Below are 14,262 nucleotides of genomic sequence, written 5' to 3' on the forward strand. Positions count from 1 at the left end.
AGCCCATTGTATTGGTGCTAGCTTCGTCGAGTGAGGCTAACCGCCCCCAAAAAACCGCTGACCGATCTTCGCCATCTGCTTACCCCGCCAACATCTTTGATCTCGCGACCGCAACCCCAACCGACCTTTATCTCCCGAGCTATCGCCTGGCCCTCTTCGATCGTTGGGCGACGCTCGTGGCCTCGATTCTTTCCCCCCTCCAGCACCCTCATCACATTGTCTGTTGGCCGCAGCAATGGCTTCCAACGGCGCCAACGGAGCATCTCCGTCACCTCAGGTCCAACCCTGCAGGTACAAGGTCGGCAAGACGCTTGGTGCCGGTTCCTACTCCGTCGTCAAGGAGTGCGTCCACATTGACACCGGTCGCTACTATGCCGCAAAAGTCATCAACAAGCGATTGATGGCCGGCCGAGAGCACATGGTACGCCTTCGACTGCCTTCCTCTGCATCCTTGACCAAGAAACTGACACAACCCCTCTTACAGGTCCGCAATGAAATCGCAGTCCTGAAAAAGGTCTCCATGGGCCACCAGAACATCTTGACACTTGTCGACTACTTTGAGACGATGAACAACCTCTACCTCGTGACCGACCTGGCTCTTGGCGGCGAGCTCTTCGACCGCATCTGCCGCAAAGGCTCATACTACGAATCCGACGCCGCAGATCTTATTCGGGCGACGCTCTCCGCCGTTGCTTATCTACACGACCATGGCATCGTCCACCGCGATCTGAAGCCCGAGAACCTCCTGTTCCGTACACCAGAAGACAATGCAGATCTCCTGATTGCCGATTTCGGACTGAGCCGCATTATGGATGAGGAGCAGTTCCACGTGCTGACCACGACATGCGGTACCCCTGGCTACATGGCCCCCGAGATCTTCAAGAAGATTGGTCACGGCAAGCCTGTGGATGTATGGGCGCTCGGTGTCATCACCTACTTCCTTCTGTGCGGTTACACGCCATTCGACCGCGATAGCGATTTCGAGGAGATGCAAGCTATCTTGAACGCCGACTACAGCTTCACCCCCTTCGACTATTGGCGGGGTGTTTCCGATCACGCCAAGGATTTCATCCGTCGCTGCCTCACTATTGACCCGAACAAGCGCATGACGGCGCACGAAGCCCTGCAACACCCCTTCGTTGCCGGCTACCTCAACAATGGCGAGGGCGAAGGCCAGAACTTGCTGCCCACTGTCAAGAAGAACTTCAATGCTCGTAGGACGCTGCATGCTGCAATTGATACAGTTCGTGCCATCAACAAGCTTCGCGAGGGCCAGAGCAATCTGATGGACGGGGCCAAGTCGAAAGAGCCTGGACGTGGCGCTGCCGCACTCAAGACCCAGCAAAACGCAAGGAAGGACGATAGCGCCATCAGCCTCGGCAACGGGGCCCACAAGGACTCAGGCTATGGAACGCAACCCGAAGCCGATAGCAGCCAGAATGATGTGGTCATGTCCGATGCAGGCCCGGCACCCAGCAGTGTCCCAGCAAGTTTGCGGCCAGGCAGTGAGCAGAACAAGGTCGTGGAGACGAGCAAAGGACTGTGGAGTGGTCCAGCATTGCGGCGATAGCCTCGCCGTAATGCGGCACCATGTGTGAAGGTCACGGCACCCCACAACGAAAAGCATGATGCAGACATGAGTCTCCTTACAGCAGCAATGAATTTTCTTGGTGGATCTCACGCTCCTTCGGGACTCAACTGTCTGCGCAAAGAGACTCTTAAAGGTCTGTTTGCCAACATGCGAGGCGGTCGTGAAGCAAAGCGATCAGATTCTTTGTCGGATCGCATTGTGTCTGACAGCATATGGCTCTATGAGAAGAATGTGAGCTTGGGGACGAAGAAATGGATGACGGGAGAAATGGCAGGAAAACAAGATACCTCGGGTTGATGTCCGCGGACTGGCTCCGTCATTGGACGATATACACACACAACGGATTGGTGGCTGATTCGCGGAACCACCCCTTCACTTTTCTTTACGTTTTGATGTGCAGGCGACTTCCTATAGGCATATATCAAGAACAGGACGACACACGGCCTACTTTAATGGGAACGATATGAAGGAACTTGAGCCTCGTAAGATGTGATATATCAGATATGTTCAGTGAGACAGCCACTTGCGTACGGCAAAAAGCTGATGAGTTTCTTCATAGGTATGTTGGATGATCTCACAGCTTCTGGTACACGCACTGCAGTAGGTAAAAATGAGCAAGTGAGAGAGCAGCCCCAAGGCGAATAATGGACACGTCTGGCTTACTTATGATCACCAAGCCACAGCAAAGCCTGACATGAAAGTCATTTACCTATACGTAAAGTCAGGTACGTAGGTGTAGATCGGCGGTAGGGATAGAGTTTGATTGAGATGGGATGTCGCTACTAGACCCAAGATCTATCCAAGACCGTATTCCGGCGCCTCTCATTGGCCGGAACCGGGTCTAAGCATCGACGCAGCGTTCCGGCATCTGAGCGACGACCCCCCTTCTGCTCTCTCATCTTCCCACAGACTCTCCTCCCTCACTGGCACATCTCAGTGGCCACGTTCTTTCTTCTTGCTTGCTTGCCCTTGCGTTTGGTGTATCTTGTAACTTCCAGAAGGATTCTAGGCCCGATACTTGCTGCAAACACCCGAAGTAAGATCCACTACACATCTTACCCGGTTGCAATGACGGAGAGAATCAGACGAGCCCATCACAAGTCGAGACTCGGCTGCAGGCGCTGCAAGACGCGGCGAATCAAGGTGAGCTCTGAACGAGGCGGCCCGACCTTACGATCACCGTGTCCCGACCTACGACCTACCCCGTCCAGGGTGCAGGGGGTCGTACGGGTTTCTCACTTGATACCTTACTGCATACCTTCTTACATGTCTACCTACTTTAAAAGCAAGTACAAATACTGATCATACACAAAAGTGCGATGAGGTCCGGCCCGCCTGTGGAGGTTGCACAAAGGCGAACCTGCGATGTGATTTCATCGATTTACAATCCCGCTTCAGTCTGAAACCCACTTCTTGTCCGCCGGCGCCACCCTTCATATTATCATCGTCATCATCATCGTCATCATTAATATCGTCTACATCGTGGTCCTCGTCCACAGCATTATCACTGACATCCCTGACTCTCATACGGCCGAGTAGTCCTCCAGTATTAGTAGACACCATGACCGACGGCATGAAATCGCGCTTCTTCCGGCACTACCTGGCCATGACGGCCTCGTACCCCTCGACTGACCAGCAAAGTTGGTCGAGCTGGATTACAGACCTCGCCGTGACAGATCATACTCTTATGGACGCTGTTCTCGGGTTTGCGGCGTTTCACCTCCGGCGGTCCGCGGCGAGGGTGGATGACGACAGCAGCAGTAGTACTTATGCAGCAGCAGTGTCGGAGGCCTCGCATGCTTACATGGCGAGGGCTATCGAGGCGCATTCGAGACAAATTGTGCGCGAGGGGATCAACGCGCAGAATGCTCCCGTCGTGATGGCGACGTGTACTATCATCATGTTCCACACCAGCGCGAACCAGTCGTTTCTCGATGGCAACGGTAGCGGATCGGATGCGGGAGAGGGGACGGGGGCGGGGTCGCGGGTCCCGCATCACTGGTTCACGCCCTTTCGGAACGTCAACGCGCTGTTAAAGGTCGCTTTGCCCGGGATCCGGAATAGTAGGATAAGCCACCTCTATAAACCAGAGCGGCAGACCTCATCACAGCAAAACGAGACGACGAGGCCAGCAAAGCCGGGGGCGTTTGACTTCCTGCTAGAAGACCTCGATGAAGAAAAGACAGAGCCGGAGACGTTGGAAGCGTATCGTATTGCTGTCGGCCGTCTCGATAAGATCCAGGGTTCGGCTCTGCAGCGTGATCTGCTGCGGTTCCCTGCGCACGTCCCGCCGCGGTTCGTCGAGTTGTTGGAGGCGCAGGACCCGAGGACGTTAGCTATCGTCGGGTACTTCTTCATGCTGTTGAGGAGGGCGACGCATTTGTGGTGGGCGCAGGGTGCGGCGGAGAGGGAGTTTGATGGAGTGATGAGGTTCTTGCCGAGGGAGTGGTGGCCGAAGATGACGTTGGCTGTTGAGGAGTTTGAGTGGGTTGAGAGTTGAGAGGTTAGCATAGGGTTCTTGTCCTTTAAAGCGAGTGTATGTTTAGGATGATGGGAGGAAGTGGTATCATCTCTGCTTTTTGTATAACGCGAGGATGGTTGAACGCTCTACTTAGACCTATACTCACACAGGATTATCACGAGGCTGATGCCAATCTTGGCTAGACTCATGTAAGTATAACCTCACGACGTCCCTTTAGAGATTTCTAATCGTTATCAGAAGCAGAAAGTAGTGGTGAAGGAATTAGATTAATGGGACAGTAAGTGATCTAAGTCTCATATGCGTGGAATCTAGCAAACTTATATCCATTCATATAGCTCTGCCCCATCCCGATATTACCGCCGTTCACCAACTGACGATGCCAAGCAGCTTCTCTCACCAGAAACACCGGCAATGAGAAAACCCCATTTAAGGAGAAGGAGAATCCTCAACCCACGCAACACCACCAACAATACCCTCATAAATCCTTCCATTCGCACCGAGCTGCAGATGCGACGGACCGGGGTTAAACACACCACCAGCACCAACTCTCTTGCGCCAAATCTCCTGTCCAGAAGCATAATCAAACGCCGCAATGTACCACACATACTCCCCGCCCACGGCGAGCTCCCGGTCCTGCGTGTACGCGTACAAGATACCGTTACTCGTCGACAGGGTGATCATGGTCGCCACAATAGGCAAATCCCATACCAGCTCGCAGCTCTCGTCGGCATTGACCCGCACGCGCGCCACGCCGGGAGTCACCTGCGTGAGGTTATTGTAGCTGCCGTTGACGTCATCCTCGCTGACGTCTAGGAAGGAAGGCGAGTTGTAGCAGTTGGGGATCATGGCGCTGTACGTCGTCCCGTCAAAGTGCGACGTCAGCGAGGCCTCGTTGAGGCTCGCGCCGGGCGTGAAGAGCGGGACGGAGCAGACGAAGCTCGAGGTTTGGCCTTCGGCCATGGCGGAAGCCTGGCGATAGACGTTGAGGTTTATTTGCGAGTCGGCGTTGTCCGTCATGGCGACGTATTTTTGTCCGAGGAGGCTTGGTGTCGCGCCGGAGCCGCGGGAGAGGCCGCCTGGCTTGATACCGCTGCCGGCGAGGTACGTCTCGTTCCAGGCCGCTACCACGCCACCACCGTTGGCCGTATCCGCTTGGAAAGCATAAAAGTGGCCCCGGGCGTCGGCGTGGTCTTCGGGGCCGGCGGGACCCGTGAGGACGTAGATGTTTTTCCCGTTGACGGCCATGCCGTTCTCGACGATTTGGTTGTCCAGGGCGGTGCTGAAGATGGTGCCGTCGGGCTGGACGTAGCCTATGGTGGTGGTGTTGCTTCCCTCAAGGCCGACGAGGGGCGCCGGCGTGGCGACGAACCAGAGGTTCTCGTCGTCCGTGTACCCGGCCATGGCAATGATGGAGCCCGAAGGGAGACGGGACGAGACGTCGACCTCGCGGATCTGGGTGAAAGTCGTGGAGGTGCCGGTGCCGAGGCGCTGGATCTCCATGATGAAGCCTTCGAGGGTGGGCATAACGACGTGGTTGTCGACGACTTGCCAGTAATTCGAGACGGCAGTACGTCCCGCCGGCGCGGTCCATTGGACGAGAACGTCCATGGTCTCCGGGTCCAGCGCCGCGAGGCAGAATCCGATGGGCGCCTGGGAGGAGACGCACTCCAGTGCGACGAGGAGGCTCGTGCTGTTCTCCCAGAACATGTAGCCCGTCTGCACGGCGGCCGAGGAGGCGACGGAGGAGATGCCGAGGGGGCCCATGTAGTCGTCGCTTCGGGTGTTGCCGCCGTCAATGTGGGCATGGAGGGCGTCTGGGGAGAAGCGTTCCTTGGGGCGGAGGGGTTGAGACGTGGCTGCTTTTCCGATGAAGTCTGGGGCCGTCACGTTTTGGGAGTCTGCGACGATGTCCGCCGAGGCCTAGATATTCCAGTAGGTGAGAAGACTTGAAGTTGTAGAGGGTTAGAGAGGGGGGGGAGGGCGTACGACGAGCTTGGCCATACAGGCTACCATGGTCGCGGTGAAGAAGTTGACTTGCTTCATCCTGAGACTAGCGATGCTCAGGCTTTCGAGTTTGTGAGTAGAAAAGAGAGTGGATTGTAATTAGGAGAAACAGGGCGAGGAGGAAGCTTGAGTGAATGAACGTTGTCCTTGACTGTTGAGAAGAGAGGCATCTCATCTGAAGAGAGATGTAGTCAACTTATACAAATCAACAACCATATCGAGCCTCATCACGACTGTATGATCTACCATGGGCTGCAGCATTGCCACCAAGCAAGCATCCAGGTACAGGGCTATTGCGCCGCCTCTCCCTAAGATCTTCGGATCCGTGTATCCCCACACGTATAGTCGCATTACGGGGGCTTGTTCATAGCCAAGAACCCACGGACTAGCCAATGAGACAGCTTCAAATACGATACCATGCCCAATTCAGGTATACAGCGTCCCCAAGACTGGATCATCTCCCCGGTTCTCTCTCTTCGTTATTCCATCGATCGCTCTACGTCGCATACGGTCCTCATTGGATGATCACAGGCTGTCTCCGTCATTGTGTATTGAAGATGGATTGGCACTCATTACCGGTTGTCCCGAGCATTGTCTATACGCCTTGTGATGCGAAAACGAGGCTCTAAGTCGACCTCCTATGTCCATCGACACAGCCTCATGCGTTGGAGATCACCGTCAATGGGCTGGAGCATATTCGGGACCTTCCAGCTTGGCACGATGAAAAAGTTCAATGCCTCTGGACTTCGTTCTCGCTCGAAAACACACGCAGTGAGCGAGTGAATCATTGCGACTCTGAAGTACTCTTGACCTACCTTGATCGAATTAATTGGGATAAGCACGATACTGTCGTCCCTTGTGATGACTCTGCAGGCGGATACTCCGGCGGTTTGTAGTGGCAGTTCATGGCCATCCTACAACTTGTCTAGATTAGTTAAACCATAGAGACACGACCTTGTATAGAAATATAGAGTATAGGCCTCCGTGGCTGCCAAGACTCAATAGGGGAAGCTGCCGAGGTCTTCTCGCGGAGACCCTCACCATCGATGCGATCTAAGTTCGCTCAGCCCAATGCAAGGCATTTCAATACGATAGGACATCCCTAGGCGTCGGATGGGATGATATTGACTGCGGTCATATGGGCTTATGTTCCAGCATACAGTCAGTTGAAAAGGAGCATGCATTTGCTATGATGGACTGACATGATGATGAACTCCGGATTTTCCACATAATCAAGGAGCTACTTGTCGAAAGGTTTACCGCAAAGTCGACAATGAGATGTTAAAATAACTGGGGGAAAGCGTGGGCCTATGAACCGTTGACCCAAAGACAGGCCGTGGGAAAGAGAGGCCTTTACCCCGCCATCGCCAAATCTGTATTCATCGCGCGTCTCTGACAAGTACATATCTCACACCTCCAACTGCCCCTTTCCATCTCCGAACAGTACATTATACCACTGTTCATCTCCATTTTGGCATATTTCATCCCAACCAATAAATGAGAAGTTTCCCGGCTTTTTCGAACCGTCATACACCCTAACGCTCTTCTTCCCATTAAGTTCTTCCTCCGCCGCCCAGTAGACCACCTCGTTCCCGCTGTCGCCACGAGTGAGAAGTCTCGCTAAGGGCATCAACTTTCGATTCGCATCAAGAGCCTGGACCACGAGATCCCGCAAGTGAGGATAAAACCACGTTAGACTCCACCAATTCTCCAGCCGCCACTTCTTCAGCCCAAAGATGTAGGCGTTATGATGTATGCCCACGGACGCGGTACCAAAGAAGAAGTCGATATAGAGCGAGACGTTGCCCCAGCTGTGCCCCGGCAGAGGCCGAGGGACGTCTCGCAATTCCTCCGGAATGCTCTGTACCCTCACCTCGCCCGGGACCCCAGCCTTTTCAGACCCCTTCTTGATGGCCTCGGCGTCGTCAAGCTCCACAAAGTACCCGTCGTCTTCGGAGGAGCAGGTAGGCGGAATCGTGGCAAACTCATAATCCAGCCCGATCCCAAACTCAAACTTTTCGCCAGCCAGCGCCGCGTCTGCAATTCTCCGCACCTCTTTTGGCATGCTCCCGAGATGCTCTTCAGAAACGAAACCATTCCACGTTGAAGAGAGGCCACGAACCCAGTGGCGATAAACTTCCTGGTCCCCAATAACCTCTGCGATAAGAGCCTGGTCGCTCCAGAGCTGCCGCCCGCTAAACGCGGCTTTTTCAATCTTTTCCTTGCTCTTGCGCAGCGCGCCTCGTAAAGATCCGATAGTGCCCATGATCATCCCGCTGTTGACGCATCGGGGGCGAATCTTTTTGTATTTCCTCGCCGAGTCAAAGACATAAGGAAGAACCTGGTCAGTCTTGTCGCCGTAGAAGTCTCGTGGCAGGGGTGAGTCTGGCCAGTAGTCGTATCGCGGATCGGACCCTGACTCCCAGTCCGGCTGGCAATCTTTGGCTGCGGTGACGATGATGTTCTGCGTCGGGGGGCTAATAGGGAACCCGCTCTTCAGGCCACTTTCCTCCCATTGTCTCTGCACCCGAATGTTGGCTTTGCGATTCAGCTGGTGGAAGCGCTCAATTAAGACGGATGACGGAAGCTGAAACCAGATGTCATAGGCGTCTACGAGGAGAACGAGATCGTTCTCATTCACATTGTCCCCGTCATTCTTCTCGTAAAGCGCATCGATGACCGCCAACAGTGACTCCAGTTTCGCAATGTGGGAACCGGCAAAGTGCCAGTCAGGCCTGTTGAACTCTCCGTTCCAGTTCAAAAGCGTGGGCATGGGGTAGCCTAGCGCCACGGCCGACATGACTGTCTTGCAGAGGTTGATGTTTGGTCCGTCGGCGGGCATGAAGAGTCGCAGTCGGCGTGAGCCCCCTGTGTCAACAGGAGTTGAACTCATAAGTTTTTCAAGGTCTGTTCCCGTGATTCTTCTTTCTGCGTCACTGCCATGGATGAAGTGTCTAAACTCTGCAGGGAACTATGAAGATCGTGTTAGTAGTACCCTAAGAGCGAAAGAGAACGGTGGACTTACAAAGTTCGTCAAGACAAAGCCAAAGACGCCCATGAAGATGATGACAGGTAGGATGAACTTCACAATATCGGCACAATATTGACCTGACCTGATAACCGGGCTCCGGCGGTGGTGTTGAGCTTCGCCATCCCACATGCTGCTTTGCGTCTCAATCTTTGATTTCGACCACCGACGCCCTTGAAACGTAGCTGACGCCATTCCAGGCATCATCATGTTCGCAGAGGTAGACACTGATGGATGATAGAATGGCCTTCCCGCCTGCGGCACATTCTGCTTATCAGACGAATACCCGACTTAACGAGTCTGCCAAGCATCGCATTGAGAAATTAGAGCTGACGACGCCGATAAGATGACAATCGGCCGGCATAGCTGCGTGCTGCCGTTACGGCCATATGGATCGACGGGTCCGACGCGGGGCCCTAGTTCCCTATCAATTGCCGGGTTCATCCCACGTGGTGGATTCGATTCGTCCGGACCGGGTTCTGGACAACTCACCCACTACCCATGCGCATTGGGCTCTCGCCTAACACGTGGATGTCGAGCAGGTCTATCATTGATTCCTCGACATAATCCGTGACGATTGTGTTCCCTTAATTGATCTCGAAGAAAGGCTGCGCGCAGCCTTTCTTCTTTATACTTCTTGAGAGGGAAACCCCCATGTCTCAGTTCGCGGTTGCAGGATGTCGTGAACCTTAGAGACACCCCGAGACCTCGCTCTCGCGATGGCGTCGAAAAGTAAGACCACGGCCCGGACCGCGTGGTCTTTTGACGAATTTCGGACTTTTTTGGCTTTTGCCCTGATAGGTGAGTTTACTCTTTAACTGATGACGGGCAGAAAGCACTATACTGCAACCACAATTCGGCATAAACTCATACGAACCACAGGCTTAGCCAATACAATCCTACCGTCCCTCATTCATGCCTCAAACTATCTCATCATCCCGTACCCCCGCCACATCGTCATCCTCATCGAAGTCGCGCCGGTGCTCCTCACTAAGCTAACGCTCCCGTTCATCATTCACCACATACCATACCGAACCCGACCGCTTCTCATTGCGGCAGTATGGGTCATTCTCAAGCGAATCGCAGATGACACGCCGCCGAACGTGCCTCCGCCAATACGCATTGCGACAACCGTGATTGCATCTATCGCGGCGGCGGTAACGGAGGTTTCCTGCCTTGGGATGATCGGGCAGGCCGGGCTTCCGGGACTAGCGGGGTGGGGCTTCGGTACCGGCGCGGGGGTACTTGAGAACGCCGTGTGGCCGTTTCTTTTGACGTACGGTGCCGGGAAGCTTTTGCGAAGCGCTACCACGTATGTCTACTACGGTGTAGCTCTGCTTCTGGTGGCTCACTTTGTTGTATTGCTTCAACGGTCCTCGAAAAGGGGTACGAAGAATGACGCGCGAGGGAAGCAACGAGAGGACGCCAGTGCCGAGGAAGGACAATCCTTCTTGCGGCACGACGAGGCCAATGGTCCGAACCACGAGCGAAGCAGGTTTGAGTTTCTCCGCAATCTCATGCGCTCGGAGATGTTGCCTCTCTTCACAGCATCCGCAGCCATCTCTCTCTCACAATATGGCCTCGCCAGGCCGCTCGATGGCTCAGCATTTGATACGTTCGCCCACTTTTACGCAACATACGGCATGACGCTCCACCTAGGTGTCTGGATGGGACGGTCATCGCTTAAGCCTCTTCAGACGCGAAACTTCAGGCTTCATCTGACGGCTCTGTGCGCCTGGACGGCAGTTGCGTTCTTCAACGCCGTGTTCCTCGTCTCAACGCAACTGTCCTTTTTCTTGGTCTTCTTGATCGGTTTAGCGGCTGGATCTGTGTATGTGAATGTTTTGGCAAGGCTGGTTGGAGAAGGGAGGGATACGGTTCCTCGAGAGGTTTGTCTTGGGCTTGTTACTGTTGGCGATGCGGGAGGTGTGCTCGTTGGTGGCGTGATGGGTGCCTTGCTCGAGACGGCCATGTGTAGCTCGCTTGTCGATGGCAGACGGTGGTGCCGAAGAGCCCGGTAGATAGGTAGCTAAGTGAGTGACACAACAGTCCGATGATTAATATATCATTAATACCTTTCTCCCTTGTATCTTTACTACTATCCTTGTCATTATCTCAAGTGCTCAATCCTTCAGATATAGTAATCTAGAATATACTTTGAGAAGTAGAGAACAACAATAGAAGTAGAGGAAGTAATAAGGGGAGGAATGGAGGGAGGAATAGAGAGAGCAATAAAGCGAGTGATAGAGGTATTGATAGAGGCAGTGATAGAAGTCGTAGAAGAAGTAGGGACGAAGGTTGTTCTATTGTCTATTTAATTGCCTCGATGATCGGCGTCAACTTGTTTGAGAACCCGTCTGTTGGAGGCTCTACCATCTATACCGGCAACATTGGCCTCACCGTTGTGGAGCTCGAGTTGGCTGCGTTTGACATGATAGGTGGTAACAAGTGCTGACTGCCTGAAATGGAGTCTGAACTTTACGAATATTCCTGGCCTCGTTGGCTCAACTTGAGCACATACAAACACCCACCTAGAGCTGGTCCAAGAGCTTCTCTGCTGCGTAATCGACATTCGTTCCAAAGTTATGCGCTTGGGTCTGGTGAAACCGGTTAGCAAGGTTAAAACCGTGAAGTCGACGGGACATACCTGAAGACAAATAAGCCCATCATCCAACACAACCTCCCCGTACGTCGCATACGCCATCTTATCCACAATCCGGAAGTGAATCTCCCCCTTCTCAGCAGCCTCATTGAACCCCTCCCTCAACATATCATCATCATCAAACTTTTGATACCTCATCTGAGACCTCAGCCCCTCAAAGTACATCCTCGTGAAAGCACCAATGTTCACCTCCCAATCATTCCTCACCTCGCTCCCCTTCTTCTCCGCCGCAGCCTTGATCTTTTCAAAGTTCGCCTCGAAATTGGGACACAGCACAATGTCAGTCCTCTCGAGCATATCCGCAAACGACTTTCTCGTCTCCTCGATCTGCAGATCATAGTCCCGCCTCACGGAAGTGCGCGCCGCAAAATTCATGGGCGCGGCGGATCCCGGTGCGGGAGGCGCGGCATTCAAGGCGCTCAGGAGACCCTGCGTCTCGAGGGCGGAGCTGACGTTGACGCCCAGATTCCTTTCAGAAAAGACGATCGCCAGCACGCCGCCCTCCTTGACGATGACGCCGCAGTAGGAGACGCGCTCGCCCTCGGGGCGGTCATCGAGGTCGATAATGAGGGAGTGGGCGTGGCAGATGGAGTTGAGCTCGGATTTGCCGTCTTCGCCGTATCTTTCAACGAAGTAATTGAGGTTATAGATTGCTGATTCGACGTAGCTGGTTTTGATTGTTAAATTAGAGAGCTCGGATACGCTTTCGCGTCTGGAACTTACTTTTCGATGCAGCTTCCTAGGCGCTCTTTGGCGTAACCCTCTTCGGCGTAAGGGTAAAGCGCGATAGGGCTGATGTCCTTGAGCGTCCACTCTGTGCCCAGGACGTCAGAGAGCTTATTCTGGAAGTCTTCTCTCTTGTTCTCCCAATCATCGCGGACTCGGAGGTGGTCAGTGACTGAATATTTGACTTGAGACATCAGTACATACTGTTCTTTCGCACGGCGAGAGGGAGTTTCTCGGCAGGAGGCAAGCGAGACATGGTGATTGATCAGATGAGTAAAGAAAGTGAAGTTCTATTCAGATTGATGAGATCAATTTCATCTAATGTGAGAAGTCATCTGAATACAAGCCTTTTATCCTTTCATCCATTATTTCAGCTCTTGAAGCCTAGCTTGAGTCATCCGATCGAGTGTCTCGCATTTTCCCCTCCGTTGTGAGCCTCCTTTCTCAGCTCCTTCTCATGAAGGATGAAAACAGCCTCACTATTGGCTCTTGGCCCGCCAACGGCCACTAGTCGAGCTCAATCACAGGGTTTAAGTCGCGACTAAGTATTCAGCCTGACGAGGCTAAACAGAAAACAGCGAACGGATGTAAAGAATGTGGAGGTTATTCTTTGACATCTGCCTATCCTCGTCGCTTCTTTTCTCCTCATGTTGAACATTGTGGAAATGAGTGAGTGAGGTTCGTGGAGTTTTGGTGGTGGCGCATCATGGGGCATTGCGCAACAGTTCAGGCAGTCATTCAGGGGTTCAGGAACACTAGCTTACCTAAGGTAACCTAAGGTAGTTAAAGATGGTAAAGATGGTAATGATGGGTTCGCTGAGCAGTGAGGGGAATTGCGGGGTGACATGTCGATCAACGGGCGCCTCCATGAGTCCATTGCCCATGAGACGAGTCTCGCATGTCGTAAGTCGTAAGGGTGTAAAACATCGATAATCGATCGGCTTACCAAATGGTGCTCGGCACTGCATCTACGCATCACTGCGGAGTTTTGGGTGCCACTTTGAGGGCTGTGGTAGTGTACGGAGGAGTAAATTGGTAATCCAGCGTAGGAGCGGCGGCACATACTCGAAACCGGCGCCCGTCTCTTAATTAAAGTGTTGAACTATGTCTGCGGACCCGGGAGCTGCGGGCGCGGGCGGGAACACTTGTCGGATGAGAAGGAGGCCGCCAACGCGCCGGAGAGATCACACAGAGTACACTACTTTAGGATGAGATGCAAAGGTGGTTGAACACGAGTGACATCATCATCCCTGGTAATCCGTCCGTCTGTCTCCGAACATTTTTCTTCGGACCGGACCGTTGGCCGTGACACCGTGGTGCTATTGTTGTCTCCTTCCCCGGTCTTGGTGTTCCTTTTCCTTCCCTCACCGTCTGTATGAGTCTGACCGTAGATGAGTTGTCGACAACCTGGAAAGTCGAGACTCTTAATCGCAGGGATGTCGTGTTAAGAGGACAGCTGCAACCCGGCACGTGCCTTGGTCATTGACACCTAACCTAACGCCCCCCTGAGAGGCTCAGATGTATACAAAGTACGGATACTCCATACTAAACTCTGCTTGTTGTCACTTGAATTGATGGGTCATTGATGGGTTGTGTGTGTTTGCGCGGCGTGCCGGCCGGCCGATGGAACCGCTGGGCTGTGGCATGTTCACGCGGGTGGCCGCTTATGGGGACCCGCGCTGAACCATCAGCTCATCATCTGACCTGATGCGTCCCACCCATTGCAGATCCAGCCGCCGTGCCCCGGACCAGACTAACTGCACCGTTAA

At 53.6% G+C, this 14,262-nt stretch overlaps 6 protein-coding genes across 6 annotated transcripts; 3 read left to right on the plus strand and 3 right to left on the minus strand.

Moving 5' to 3' along the window:
• Positions 1–235: 235 nt before the first annotated feature.
• On the plus strand, positions 236–1,570 carry CPAR01_07503 (uncharacterized protein; the record flags this gene model as incomplete). Its single annotated transcript, XM_060491772.1, has 1 exon — positions 236–1,570. One exon carries the CDS (start codon positions 236–238, stop codon positions 1,568–1,570), a length of 1,335 nt encoding a protein of 444 aa, XP_060350646.1.
• Positions 1,571–3,152: 1,582 nt separating this feature from the next.
• CPAR01_07504 (uncharacterized protein) lies at positions 3,153–4,091 on the plus strand (the record flags this gene model as incomplete). The annotated part of the gene is made up of 1 exon (XM_060491773.1): positions 3,153–4,091. The coding sequence occupies one exon, from the start codon at positions 3,153–3,155 to the stop codon at positions 4,089–4,091; it is 939 nt and encodes a 312-aa protein (XP_060350647.1).
• Positions 4,092–4,499: 408 nt separating this feature from the next.
• On the minus strand, positions 4,500–6,116 carry CPAR01_07505 (uncharacterized protein; the record flags this gene model as incomplete). Its single annotated transcript, XM_060491774.1, has 2 exons — positions 4,500–5,993; positions 6,060–6,116. The coding sequence occupies 2 exons, from the start codon at positions 6,114–6,116 to the stop codon at positions 4,500–4,502; spliced, it is 1,551 nt and encodes a 516-aa protein (XP_060350648.1).
• Positions 6,117–7,485: 1,369 nt separating this feature from the next.
• CPAR01_07506 (uncharacterized protein) lies at positions 7,486–9,237 on the minus strand (the record flags this gene model as incomplete). Its single annotated transcript, XM_060491775.1, has 2 exons — positions 7,486–9,048; positions 9,103–9,237. 2 exons carry the CDS (start codon positions 9,235–9,237, stop codon positions 7,486–7,488), a joined length of 1,698 nt encoding a protein of 565 aa, XP_060350649.1.
• Positions 9,238–9,824: 587 nt separating this feature from the next.
• CPAR01_07507 (uncharacterized protein) lies at positions 9,825–11,126 on the plus strand (the record flags this gene model as incomplete). Its single annotated transcript, XM_060491776.1, has 2 exons — positions 9,825–9,906; positions 9,988–11,126. The coding sequence occupies 2 exons, from the start codon at positions 9,825–9,827 to the stop codon at positions 11,124–11,126; spliced, it is 1,221 nt and encodes a 406-aa protein (XP_060350650.1).
• Positions 11,127–11,636: 510 nt separating this feature from the next.
• Positions 11,637–12,749, minus strand: CPAR01_07508 (uncharacterized protein; the record flags this gene model as incomplete). Its single annotated transcript, XM_060491777.1, has 4 exons — positions 11,637–11,702; positions 11,753–12,434; positions 12,491–12,647; positions 12,698–12,749. The coding sequence occupies 4 exons, from the start codon at positions 12,747–12,749 to the stop codon at positions 11,637–11,639; spliced, it is 957 nt and encodes a 318-aa protein (XP_060350651.1).
• Between the last annotated feature and the right edge of the window lie 1,513 nt (positions 12,750–14,262).

This window comes from Colletotrichum paranaense (assembly GCF_030867605.1).
Source record: "Colletotrichum paranaense strain IMI 384185 chromosome Unknown Scaffold_5.1, whole genome shotgun sequence".
NCBI lineage: Eukaryota > Fungi > Ascomycota > Sordariomycetes > Glomerellales > Glomerellaceae > Colletotrichum > Colletotrichum paranaense.